The sequence below is a fragment of the Enhydra lutris genome, unplaced genomic scaffold (genome assembly GCF_002288905.1).
Source record: "Enhydra lutris kenyoni isolate GAN:26980312 unplaced genomic scaffold, ASM228890v2 scaffoldscaffold43, whole genome shotgun sequence".
Classification (NCBI taxonomy): domain Eukaryota; kingdom Metazoa; phylum Chordata; class Mammalia; order Carnivora; family Mustelidae; genus Enhydra; species Enhydra lutris.
In genome coordinates, this window is record NW_019154127.1 from 727658 (window position 1) to 742174 (window position 14517).

The 14517-nt window shown below is 37.2% G+C and overlaps 1 protein-coding gene across 7 annotated transcripts in view; it reads right to left on the bottom strand.

Moving 5' to 3' along the window:
* LOC111155720 (glutamate ionotropic receptor kainate type subunit 1) overlaps nt 1-14517 on the bottom strand; it is a 384988-nt gene that overhangs the window by 23545 nt on the left and 346926 nt on the right. For all 7 annotated transcript variants that reach the window (XM_022516058.1, XM_022516056.1, XM_022516061.1 and 4 more), the window contains one exon: nt 11647-11864. In XM_022516058.1, coding sequence (XP_022371766.1) covers nt 11647-11864 — 218 coding nt within the window. The remainder of the gene's footprint in view (nt 1-11646; nt 11865-14517) is intronic.

Here is a 14517-nt window from a genome sequence, read left to right on the forward strand (position 1 = left end):
TTATCATACTTTCTTTGTTAAAGTATGCTGCCTTAGTTTTCATATTGCTTGGGTATGGATTTTCTATTCTTTTGAGTAATGATTTATGATTAGGCATTTTACATTTTACTCTGTAATTTCCATATTTTTCCATTTTTTTTCTGAATTTGTCTTCATTTGCATCAACACTCCCCTCCATTTATTTTGAAAATGAAAGACATTATGGAAATTACTGATAATTCTGAACTAATTCCTGCCCCCACACAGGAGACAGATTCTTTGGCAGGCATCGGGTCTATCATCTTAGGAGTGCAGAGAAGCTTAAAACATGATTTGGGGCCATAAGCAATAAATGGAATACCTGTGGAATCAACTCTGGCGTGGTTATTCATTCTCAAGTGTTCCTGGGGGCTCAGTTAATTCCTAACTCTATTTAGGACCTGGGTTAATGCTGTAGGCTTTATGAGTTAAGGGAGGACAGATGGCTTTATTTTGGATTGTTAGGCATTTGAAGATCCCCCTGAGAAAGGTCTTGTGAGACAAACAACAATTCAATAAACAGTACCTTATAGATACTAGTATTTTATGGAACCAATTCTTTCATGATTAGGCCCCTGTGAATTACTCCTCAACCCCAGAGATATCTGCAAATTGGAGCTCATGTGTCCATAACAAAGGCATGTTTTTTGGGATCAGGGTCAATGTCTCATTTGGTGTGTGATTTCAACCTCTAAGAGATGGATATTGTTAAATTTGTAATAAAGAACTACTTGGGGGCACCTGGGTGGCTCAGTGGATTAAGCCTCTGCCTTCGGCTCAGGTCATGATCCCAGCGTCCTGGGATCGAGCCCCGCATCGGGCTCTCTGCTCAGCAGGGAGCCTGCTTCCCCCTCTCTCTCTGCCTGCCTCTCTGCCTACTTGCTCAGCAGGGAGCCTGCTTCTCCCTCTCTCTCTGCCTGCCTCTCTGCCTACTTGTGATCTCTCTCTGTCAAAGAAATAAATAAAATCTTTAAAAAAAAAAAAAAAGAACTACTTGAAGGAGTACAGGGATGTCAGTCTGTCTTTTGGTAGTAAATGCACAGCTGGGAAAAATTTTCCTCCTTCAGGAAACTATGTTAAGTGAAATAGTTTTTTTTAGAAGTATGAAATTTTAAAGTTGTCACAGACTTTAGAAATTTGCTCATTCAAGCCACTGTTTTCACAGGGGAGGAAATTTTGCTATAGAAGTTTTGGAGACTTCATCAAAGTCACAGAACTAGTCAGTAGTGGAGCTAATACCCCAGGACTCCCAACATCTAATTCAATGCTCTTTCCACTGGACCATGATGATCTAGGGGAAGAGGATGTCCTTATTGCCAAATTTCCTCTGAGGTTGATTTTAATCTTATTTTCTCTGCCTGTAACACTCTAACTTAAATTCACAGATTTATATTATTCCCTGAAGCAGTTTGCTATTTTGTATCATGTTAACACAAACTTAGAGTCAGCCTCCACATTAAAAAGTCCCATGAAACATCCATTTTTAATCATGCTTAACTTTTATTAAAAATGAATGTTATAAATAGTTAGAAAACTGGATTTTTAGTTTAAGGAAGTTGAGGACAAAACAAAGTAAATTATGAGTTCATTCATGGTAAATGGACGAGTGTGGGGAGTCCAGGACTTGAAGGACATGGAGGGAGATGAAAAGATTCAACTCAAAACCTACAAGCCTGTCATTGAGCCCCATCAGGTATGTTCTCAAATTATCTGATGTGGGGGGTTGTCTAATTTCTCAGTACATGAAAGACCTATCTATGGTCTTACTACATGTAGCTAGGGTGTGGCTTGTATAACATGTAGCTCACCAAAAGAACTCAACAGCCCTCAAAGTCATCTACACTCAAGGTATCCACCAATCATGTACCACAATATCTATGAACAAAAATTCTCAACTTCTACTCTCAATTTCTTTTCTTGTCTCATCACAGCTTGGTAACACCATTTCTCCCAAGTTGGCATGTTCTTCACAACACAACAGGCATAGTGATGTTCTGTGGAGCTGGAGGTCATGGATTTAATTCAACCATATCTACTTCTTTCTTCTCAGGGTAGAAGGTTGTTCCTGACCTGAACTTCCTGTGGTGCCAGAGGGGATGTCTAGCTGGTATGGACTCCTTTGAAGTGTTGAGGGCAGAACTGGTTCTCAGTAAGAAAACTACCACTTGCTAGAGGACTTGGTCAAGTTGAAGATACAGGAAACAGTCTAAATTTCTTTGACCCCCTCTTGCCATTCTTTTTTTTTTTTTTTTTTTTTAAAGATTTTATTTATTTATTTGACAAGGAGAGAGATCACAAGTAGGCAGAGAGTCAGGCAGAGAGAGAGGGGGAAGCAGGCTCTCTGCTCAGCAGGGATGCTGAGGCAGATGTGGGGCTTGATCCCAGGACCCTGAGATCATGACCTGAGCCGAAGGCAGCGGCTTAAACCACTGAGCCGCCCAGGCACCCTCCCTCTTGCCATTCTTGATGGGCTTAATGATGGTAAACAAAATGGATCATAGAATAGCACCCTTCGGCTTTCAGCTAAAATTCCCTTTCATTATTTAGAAATTTTGCTTTTGTGGGACACCATTGTATTCCATATTTGGAATTACAGAGTATTTGAGAAGCTGAGGAGCGTAGATATACAGAAAGACTCCCAAAATGTGGCTACAGAATAACTTTTTAACTATTAGAAATACCTCTGGGTGACTCAGCACCTTAGGACACAGTCCATTTTCCACCTTTGAAGCCTACAGAAAGAACTTCATGGTTAGAAGAGTTTCCCTTAAGGATTCTTTAACCCCTACATTCTATTCTCTGAACCAGCTCCTTCATTTCAGTTATGCAAGTCCTAACTTTGGAGACATGCAGAAGGTCACATTTGGTTAGTGAAAGAGCCAGAACAGAATTAGGGTCTCTTTCCTCTTTACTTCTGAGTTCTGTCCATTGTCATGCCCTGTTCTGCAATGTTTATTTTTGTTAGGTCAAAAAGTACTATTTTCGTAGTAGTTAGGTTTATTTCTTTTTAACAGATTTTCCATTTTTAAGACACAAATCTTAGTAATTCTTAAATGAAACTATTTGAATGACAGATATTTTTGTGCTTCTAAATCTTCTGGAGTCTCAGCTTGCTACATAGTTTTAATAATATATATTTAAAAAATAGAAACAGTGAATGCCTCTTGTTTCAATGAATATGTCAGAGGTTACTTAGAATATTTGTAAAGGACTCTGAGTTTCTTAGCAAAAGTACTTAAAACTGAAAAGTCTTATTTATTAAATCTGAAAATTTTTTTTCCCCAAATACTGCAAAAGCATCAAGTTTAGATAATTTCATTTTGCCTGGTTAAACCTGATTATGTGGCTGTTCTGTTGCTGATGAAACACTGTTGGCAAAGATTAAGCATATTTTCATCTAAAATCTGTTATAAGGGAGTATTACGTATCTCTATTTGAAGACCGTCATTTATTTCTCTTTTTCCCCTATAGTGCATGCAAGTTAAATACTCACTGGAAAATGATTTACAATGTGTCTGTGTTCAGTTAAAAAGTACTTACTGAAAATAGTAATAATCACCAGAACATGCAGTGTTTACTGTTTGCCAAGCACTGTTCTAAGCACTTTGTGTGTATTAATTCATTTAATCTTCAGAGTGATCATTTGAGAAAGATGCCATTTTTATGCCTCTTTTATACGTGAGAAATCAGAATGCCACATGAGGAAATGATAAAGCTAGGATTTGATTCCAGAAATCTGGCTTCAGGCTCTGTGTTCTTAACCAACAAGGAATCAGCTATTTGTCTCAATACACCAAGCAACAAACTCATGGTTTTAACAGCTAAATTCTCTAAAGAAACAACTTTAGTAAGTGGTGGTGCTATTTTTCTATGATAATCAGAACTGTTGCACCTCTTGTAGTCAACATCTAATATATGGCATAAAGTTAGGTAGATAACATACATAAAGTTAGACAGCTTACATTTGTCTACACAAAAAATTAGATTGTATTTTCAAAAGTGTCACAGTTGGAACTTAGAAGGAAGTGTGGATATTATTTCTATTATTTTCCTTTAATGGCATTTTATATTTCATATAATTCTGTTGTTTGCAGTTGCAGGGTTTCTGCTATAACGTGTAAAACAGGTGTAAATTCTGTAGCGTAAGAGAGTCTTAAGACCAATAGAACCTCCATTTTATAGACATATCCCTCTAATATCTCGTTTGTACTCAGAAGAGCATGATTTATCACATTATTTCTTCAACCAGGTTATAGGGCTTCTACATTGGAAGTATATAATCTTATTACTTAGCATGAGCAATTGTGCAATTCTGCTTAAGACCAATACGTCTGAAGACTTTACTTATAGATCCATGTTTATATATGATTATTTATATATATACCCATAACCCCACATGCATACATACACACTGGGAATAAGTTATTCATATTTGATCTTTGTTGTCTTATCAAAAATGCTATTATGAATATGGTGAATATAGCCATATTGAACAAATAAAATGCCAAAATAGTTACATTTTAAAATCTTCTAATTACTTTTTCTTTAGATAAATCCTGATTTAAGATGAATCTTAAAAATCAGTTAGAGACCTGGAAATCATCTAGGTAGAAATCCAAGCTTTTGAAGCAGACACATCAGAGGTAATTTGCTTTTAAAATAATAATTTTAACTCATAATTTAAACATATTGTTTCATTAAATAATATATTCTCATGGAATTTTAAAAATATGATTTAATTTACAAAAATCCCTTTGAAAGAAGATCTCAGAAGAAAATATTTATACTTACAGTGAGGGCCTCTGTCTTTCAAATGTATGTAATATGATCATTGCAGCTGATTGTGCTCTTATCTTGAATTGATAGAATGTTATGACATTTGCAGAATCTTCAAGGTTTTAAAAATTCATATGCTCCCTTTAAAAAATTCCCTCAGTGAGATTTAAACACCTTTGCTAAACATTTTTCATGCTTTTCTCCTGTCTAGAGTTAAAGATTTGTCCATTATAGGCAATATACCAGGATTTGAAAAAGGCTAACTTTAATTGACCTCGTGGATTTTTTTCCCAAACAGATACATTTTTAACGTATGGGAACTTAACATTTTGGGTACTGGTGGTAAAATTAGCTGAATCTTTCAAACACAAGCTAATATCTTCTTATACAGAGAAGTTTGAGAAATGTCTTTCATTTTGTGCTTCCTTGTATGACTATTTCTGTTTGAAATCTGTCTCCCCATAATGGCTCATTGCTTCAGTTCCACTGGTGTGGTGCTCAATAACTTCCTTGAAATGTCTTTGGGGTTGATGACAGCTCCTAACCACTCCCTGGAAGGAGATTATAAAGGTTAGAGAGTCCCTTATTCCCATAGCCAGTCCAAAGTCCCTAGACCATGAAAGCAAGAAATGACAAGGCTGTTACGATTTTTTTAAACCTATTTTATCCAAGTCTTTTTAGACTGAATCATGATATAATCTGTGTAATCCTCTAGTTTGGGTCTGAGAGGATGTGATGTGTTACAAGGCAAGCTTCTACTGAGAAACATTTCTTACATGAGTATTTTCTGCCCTTCTGGCTCACAAGGACTTCTGTTCATACCACTTCCTGCCTGTACAAGACATGCTCCTAAACCACCTGTTGCCTTGTGTTTAACAGGTCTGTGTGCATCTTTTCTCTTAATTGCACTTCAGGTCTTTAGCTTTGCACACAATTTTATACCTGTCCCCCTCCTACCTCTTACAATGCCAACCTCATGTACAATGACTAGAGCTGTGACTGGGGATCCTAGAAAACATATAAACTGAAATGAATCCTTCTGAACTACCTTACTCTGCTTCTCAGCTGAATTCTAAGGACAGCCTTACCATCTGGATGGCTATCTACCATCTGGAAATTGTTCCTCTGCAAACACCATGTATGTACCTAAGAAAGCTTCCAAAAACTAAAGTTTTTGTTTGGCCTTGCCTCTGAAGGTCTTTGAGATCTTGGGCACAGGCACTCTCTCTAAACTCCTCTGCCCATTAGCAGAAGGCACACCTTCCTGAGATCACTGACAGTAAGAGAGTCGATCAAAGACCAACATAGAGTTTTTTTGCCTGTCCGTCTGTCTGTCTGTTTGTTTAAATTCACTGAGACTGAAAAGGTAGGAGTAATAGCTAGGGATGAGTATTGAATGCTAATGGTGATGACGGTGGTGGAAATTATAATAATATCTGACTTCCTGAATGTTTACAATTTGCCAAGTGGTACTGTAAACACATAACCTAGTTAGTCATTTATTCTTTAAAATAATCTTATGAATTAGCTAATATCCTCAATAAACAGAAAAGGAAATCAAGGTGTGCAGCTTAAAGAACTTGCCAAGGTCTAGGTAGCTAATAAGTGGTAAAGTCAGAATTTGAAGCTATGCTGTCTGGCTCTAGAGCAGGCACTCTGAAGCACTTCACCATAACTTTTAAATCATGTCCCCGCAACTGGTGTTAGGTGTATTTCCTGAGGAGATGGGCTGGTATCCTCAATCTCTGAACAATGGACCAGCACCATTATCCTGTTTGGATGCTGGTTTGCAAGGGGCATTGGAAAATCCTTCTTATTCAGGCCTCAAAATGTTCTTAGACTTTTGATGACAATGCTTTCTTCAAAAAAAAAATGTGACTTGCCAAATTGTCATCATAAAACTAGAGTTTAGACTACTCCATTTATTCAGAAAGGTAATTAACAAATTACATCAAGGAGAAAAAAGAGAATTTTCACACTTTCCTAACTTTCTATGAGAGATGGAGAAACTAGTGTTTTAGTGCTCCATTATGAAAGGGGAAACTGCAGCTGGATGCCCTTGCTGTCAACTTACTTAAGTATAAAAGAGGAAAATAGGTTATGTCAACCTTGGGGAAGTTACACCCAAGCTGTGTCCACAGCTTGGCCATGAACTGACTGACCTTTGTACTTCCTACAATGCTGGTGGTGGTCTGAGGGGTTTGGGAGGTCATGGAAAACCTTTACTGTTCGTGCTTTTGGAAAAATAGAAAGAACTAAACAATTCTTCTGTAGACAGCTGAGAAACCAATATAGTTAATATTATAGTATTAATTAGTACTATTATTAATGGAAAATAAAAGGGAGTTTGTTGAAAATTTCTCATAAGTGAAGTGTCTTGAAGTTCTGAATTATTAAAACATTGACTTATAAAAAATTCCATTTACTAATTGACAGCCTGACAAGGAGAAATAAAAGATCCCCTGATATTTGGAGAATTTCCTCACACATCTTCAACAGTCCCTGGATGGTTGATAACAAATACCCTGCCTCTCTTTAACCTTGTCTTGGTAATTGGCCTAGTGGTAACTGAGGCCCTTTGACCAAATGGGTATTATATCATCCACAGTGCTTAAGACTTTAAGACTCAAAGTGCTGATGACCTTGAAAAAATTTGATGCTTAAAAAGCATCATTAGCCAAGTGACCTTGGCCACAAAACCAAGAGTTGTTCCTTTTTATATGGACAATATCAAATTCTAGCTGTCCATCTAAAGCCTAGTGAATGCATGTGGAATTGAATTTATGATTTAATCCTAGTTCTCTTGTGTAAATACAGTCCCTGATGACCAATGTAGTTGTTCTATGTACAAATGACTCAGGGAAGGAAAACTGCTTCATCCTCTCCTGTCCCAGACACATAGCACCTTGACCAGCACTTGCTTAATAAATGTCAATTTATTCCTTCGGCCTTACCTGAATTCACATGGTAGTACAATTTCACCTGAGCTACTTTAAAAAATTAAATTTTGTTGTTGTTTTTCATGTTGAAAATAAAATAAACCAAACCTGAAATCTGGGGTTGTGTTGTCTGCAAAAATAGAAAAGTCTAGGGAAAAAAGCCAATGGATTTTGATTAAAATCTTAGTGAGCAACTTCTGGCTACACTTTTCAAAGAGGAACTTCTCTAAATGCTTATGACTCAGAGACCAGATAGGAGGGATTGGTGTATTTTGTGTCTTCATGGATTTGGATAATTTCTATAGTTCTTTCTTTTTTGCTATTTCCTATTCCATAGCTGTAAAAACAATTTAGAATCAACTTGAAAGCAAAGAGACAGATTTTTACCATTTGGATGTTGCCAAAGGGATGGAGATGTATATATGTATCCCTCCCCCCAGGAACAAAAGCACTTCAAGTTACACTGTGTGTAATAAGGAAATGCTTCTTATTAGAAGTTTCCTTGTGGTTGAGCAGAAATGAGACCCATCTGAGCAAATGGCTGATGACCCAACAATGGGTCAGAATGTGCTAGGATAGACTGGGGGAGGGTGGTTTTCCTTATTCATTCAACAGCCCAAGAGGATATTGTCTTTGATTAGGAGAGAGAGGGAGGGAAACCTGACGGCACAGCAGAGGTGAAATGTTAATGAAGACCTGGCTCAGGACTGAGTTTTTTGACCATTAACTCCTGTCACTCAGTGACTCAAGGGGGAACTAACCTGAGAGCCAAAAGCCTGGAATGTTTCTTTCCCTTGTGGAATAATCCAGCTTAAAAAACCCTGTGTATCCCTCTGAAGCTTTCTGACAGCTTGCCTCCCTCAAGGGGAAAACTAAATCGGATTTAGTCCTTGTTCTCTTTTTTGCAAGTCAATTCCTTCCTGATAAATAGGGTTGCCCGGCTGCAAGCTAACTTGTAAATTGAGGAACATGGAAACAGTGTCTCTTCCTGTTTGGGTCTCTATTATCCCTCCTGCTGCAGTCGGAATGTGTCCCCCCTCACATTCATATGATAATCTTTAACCCACAAAGATGCTGATATTAGGAAGTGAGGACTTTGGGAAGTGTTTAAGTCATAAGGATGGAGCCTTTATGAGTGGGATTAGTGCCTTAGAAAAGAGGCTCTAGAGAGATCCCTTGCCCCTTCCGCCATGTGAGGGTATAATGAAGAGTCTGTGACCTGTAACAGGGACCTCACTTGACCATGCTGACACTCTGATCTCAGACTTCCAGCCCCCTGAAATGTGAGAAACACATGTCTGTTTTTTATAAGCTACCGGGTCTGTAGTATTTCAGGATAGGAGTCAGAATGGACAAAGACACTTGTTTACTTTTTCCCCTTTGTCCCTCCCTCCTTTGATGAATTCCGTCTGTCTTAGAATTCATTACTGCATTTGTTCATCTTTTGAAACATGTTCTCTGAGTGCCTACTATGTGCCAGGCATTGTTTTCAGTTCTGGGGATGTAATGGCAAACAAAACAGAGCAATTCTCTACCCTCAAGGAGCTTACCTTGTAGCACTCTGAAGTTTGGCTGAACCCTGGCTCTTCTATTGACAGCTTTGTAAGTATGGGTAAAGATACTTACTGAGCTGTGCCTCATTTTCTTCCATATAAGGGGGTAATACTAGTCCTCGCCTCAACAGGTCTTTATAAGGATCAGATGGGTTAATATATGTAGAGCATTTACAAACGGAGTGTGTGGCCATGAGCCAGGGTCCTCCGCATGCTGGTATTCTCATTGCTGTTAGTACAACCATCACGTTCTTTCTCCCTGAGATGCTTATTGACTCATCCTTTGCCTGGTGACCTAGAAACCACTTTAATTTGTGCCTCATTTTCAGGGCCAAGGAGCAAGCAGTTGCCCTCTCTGAAGAGGCCCAGGGAGCAGAAGTTGTGAGAGTGGCACATGACTGTTGTAGGGAAATACACTATCCAACATACTGGAATGGGTCCTGCTGGAAAAATGGGGACTGGTACCCTTGATATGCAAGAGATGTGAGCAGAAACAGATCAAAACGAGGCTAAGCGGTGCTTTGTGAATACACGGCCTGTTCGCACAGTAGCAAAGTCGGGTCTATCGCCTTTGCAACAGGCAGCCTCTCCCTCTTCTATATTTGTAGTATACATCCAGAAGGTAGCAGATTCTTCTCTGCCTCTACTTACCTGCTTCCTGATACTTTAAAACTTTTTGATGCTGGTAAAAGAGGTAAATCATTTCAGATATTTTTTCAGACATACCCAGTTCTACTTTGGCAGTGTCCGTTGGTCCTTTACGCCTTGCAGGTAACTTTTCTGGTTTCTGACAAGTATCATGATAGATTACTAGCTTGAGGTAACTTCTGTCTCTTCACACTATTGATTTTACAAAAATCCAGGCTTTCATAAACTTGGATAGCCATATATTTAATGTCACTTGTCCTTAAAACAACACTTGTCTAGGGAACAATCACCACACTTTATACAGTTACTAAATCAATGATGTATTTCTTAAAGCGAAAAGAATGTTTAAAATCATCTTTTTCTAACATAGGGGAAAAGCAAATCCTAACTTTTCATGTTACTCTGTTTTCAATAACCCTCTGGACTTTAAAACAGAGTAATTTTAAACAAAGTACTTAAAGCAAAGTAATTTTTATTTATTAATCATTATTAATTGATTAATAAAATTTACTGCATAGGTAGTACCTATTTTTGTGAACAAATACTGGTGTACAAAGAAGTATTCCCATTTTTCCCCCTTAGGTTTTTTAGTTCTAAATTAATATTCTTCCTCAGTTTTTGTCTACTCAATCTTGAGGTGACCACTTCGTTTTTGGTTAGCTAGGTATGCAACCTTGGCACAGGTGTATTTTTTAGAGTTTATTTTGGTTGCACAACTATTTTTCTTTTTTTTTTTTTCTTCACATGAACAGTTAAAAGAAGGTTCTAATCCATCCCTGTCTAGCATCAGTTTTGTGACTTTGAAAGATAATTTAGTTTCTGAAGATTTTGTTTTCTTCATTAGTAAAGTGAAGGGTTGACCTTCATGATCTCTAAGGTATTTTTGCTATCTCTACAATTCCCTGGATCTTTTGAAATCCATCCCCCCTAACCCCGACCCCAGGGAGCTATTGCATCTGGCATTTCATAATAAAAGTACTAAGGCTTATTCCATAAGCAAGGCAGAAATCAGTTGCACTACTCTAAGTAAGTAATTAAAAAGACTTGAATAATGAAACATACTTGACAATAAAACTATATTGACTTTAAGTTAATTCTCCTTTGGTGCTTTGGAAGGCACTCCTGGCTACTGGAAAGCTTCAGACCACTCTGGGGGCACTGTCCTCATTGGTGCAGATACAATATTTGACTGGCATCCCCGGGGATTTTTGTTGTTGTTGTTGTTCTAAATCTCCAAATAAATTCCAGTATCAACACATTGATTTATTATCTGCCTCTATCTCATTAAATACAGACCATAAAGAACAAAACAATGATATTCAAGTATTCTGTATTCTGATTATCAGAAATTCAGATTAAGGAATCTTTATTTTATGGGTTTCATGAATGAGTTATTCGTTAATGGGTGGTAGGACCAAGTTCAGAAAACAGCTTTTTTTTTGTATAAAGGAAGACAATACTGATCTGTGGATCTCAGTGTAATAAATTGGGGCTAGAGGGGGCAGAGAAATTGCTTTATGCTGACTGCTGAGGGTGCATGGGTTCCTTATAATGGGAGTGTGCTGTTATACGTTTAATTAAAAAAACAAACAAACAAAACCTCCCACATCTTTTTCTTCTTTCTTTCTTTTTTTTCCGAGAGACTCTTTTATTCCTCATTCCCCTCCTCTCTGTGTGAGAAAACCTTTGAGAATACATTGTCAGTTTCTTACCTTGAAGAAGGTCATTGTTGATCCATCTCTTACCGCCCCATATTCTATCTTGGTTTGCTTGGCCAGATCATCGGCTGAATCTATGGGGGATTCCATCCTCTCTACTGTCAGGAAGGCAGCCAGATTGGCTGTGTAGGACGAAATGATGATTAAGGTGAAAAACCACCATATCCCTCCAACTATTCTGGTCGACAGAGCTTTGGGCATCAGCTCTGATCCTGTGACGGCATCACCAGAGTAAGAGTGTTAGACAGAGTTAAGAGAAGAGGGAAGACTCATGATTTGACACTAGTCTAGGGAGGTAATGTATCTTTATGTCATAAACATTATAAAGCCATTTAGGATTCTTTTGTGTGTAGGTGAAATAGAAGTTTTTTTTTGAAAATAGAGCAACATCTAAATGATCTTTTATCACTAATTGCAACTATTGCTTAAAATATAATTTATCATCATTTGATGGTATTGAATTTTTTTAACCCTGAGCTATTCCATGTCTAACATTTATGGAGTTAGTTTAATTGCTTAGATTTGGGTTTATTTGCTTGTTTTTGTTAAAAAGTCAATTCCAAGACTTTGGGGTTTTTACTAAACTACCTGACATGCATCTTATTGTGTGAAATAAAATGTTATCAGTCTTTGTACAACTATGAAAGCTTTGAAACACTAACTTATTTTTGATTGAAGAATTTTTGATTTAAAGATTAAAGAATGTGAGAAACTTTTATAAAAAATTAACATAGTATGCCATTTGTCCCATATACTTTAACAAAACTTTAGGATTTTACAATCAAATGAAATAGGATAAAGCTACACTTGACAGTAGATAAATCAATTTCCATTGTTTTATGTTACTTTTAAAGTCAAAATTATTTTTTTCTAATGTATATTCTTGTGTGACTGAGAAGAATATATTCACTGAAAAGCATACTGTTGTCGTTTAAAGTGCTAATTTTTAATTTTATTTATTAAAAATTTTTTTTTAAAGATTTTACTTATTTATTTGAGAGAGAGAGAGTGAGAGCACAAGAGCGGGTTAAGGGGCTAAAGGAGAAGCAGACTCCTGCTGGGCAGGGAACCCCTTATGGGGGCTTGATTCTGGGACTCTGGGACATGACCTGAGCTGAGGGCAGATGCTTAACCAACTGAGCAACCCAGGTGCCCCAAAGTGCTTGTTTTTATTATACTTCAAAGACTGGCTATTTCTCAGGTGGAAAGGGGCCCTTCCTGGTAAACTTACATGTTTAGATGTCATCTGATGTTTATTATTTGTAAAAGATAACATGGGGAGGCATGTAACATATTTACCGAGAGAACCTTTCTCTCTTAAAAGAAAGGGTATATGGGCCAAGTTTACCAACACAAATGGTAAACATTTGTGAAAACTCTCCAGCTCAAAACTGTTGGTCAACCTGAACTATGCATTTAGTAGTAGAATTAGAAAGGGGCAGAAGGGGGGATGCAGGGTTCACTCCAATTGTACTCATTCATGGGTGGATTTTGGGCTACTATCCTTGCTGAAATTCACCATGGGTTCTGTACTTAGCATTTCCTCCATGAACTTAGAGGCATGGTGAGTTTATATCATCAGTTAAAAAGTGGAAAATATAGGGACGCCTGGGTGGCTCAGTTGGTTAAGCAGCTGCCTTCGGCTCAGGTCATGATCCCAGCGTCCTGGGATCGAGTCCCACATCGGGCTCCTTGCTCAGCGGGGAGCCTGCTTCTCCCTCTGCCTCTGCCTGCCATTCTGTCTGCCTGTGCTTGCTCTCTCTCCCTCTCTCTCTCTCTGACAAATAAATAAATAAAATCTTTAAAAAAAAAAAAAGTGGAAAATATAAAAATCTAAAAGGTAAAGTTCAGCAGGTGAAGTATCTGTTTTCAAAGATTCTTTCACTATTCTGATTGGATGTTTTGGAGTTTTGTAGTTAATGGCTTAAGATGGAATGGGGAACACAGATAAATGAGTTTATACTAAAATTTAATCTATAAACAGACACACATAATGCTCATGAAATCAAAGCCAGCTGGGCTCATGATAAGCAGATCAAGGTTGGCAGAGTTTCTGGGTTTTGAATTAACAGATACATTTTCCTAATGCTCTTACGTATCTGGGAGCTTTATTCTCTTTTAATGAGGTAAGTAGTTTCATTGCAATTTGTATTTCCTTCTTTTGTTTGTTTGTATGAGTCTGGGTGTGTAATATTACACAGATTTATAATAGTTTCCATTAAATTGCCTCCAAGGCTTTAGTGGGATAGTTTGTTGCTGTTGTTTTAATCTTGTGGTTTAATGGGATTTATGTGCCTGTGGGTGACTGCGTATGCTTAATGCCCAAGGTTATTTCATATCTTTGTACTTAATTGATCTAGCAGCCTTTTGGCAATGTGATATTATTTAGATCTTTAGTTGTTATCATTAAAATACCATTTATTTCATAAAATAGCCATGGGAAGTAAGTAGTACAGTTAATAGGTATATTTTCTTAGCTTATAGGTATAGATTTTGTGCTGCAAATTTATCCTTTTGTTATTTGGTTGCATTCATGAAAAGATAAGGTAGTAATTTATTACTTGCATAATTATGTATTATGTGGCAGCAAAACTGGACCACTGAGTAATCAGAAATAATATAAATGTACAAATAATATAAATTTAATCAGAAAAAATATAAGTTTATCATACTTTACAATAAATATACTTGTGAATGAAGTTTTAGTTTTCAAGAAAACTAAAAAAGAATAAGTAGTAGAAATCTACTCAGATTACATTTTAAACCCTTGGTCTACGGTACAAATTAGATTTCTTGACATTTCACTGTGTTTTTTATTTACACACAGTTTTGTGACTTTCATGATTTTCAGCGTTAATTGAAATA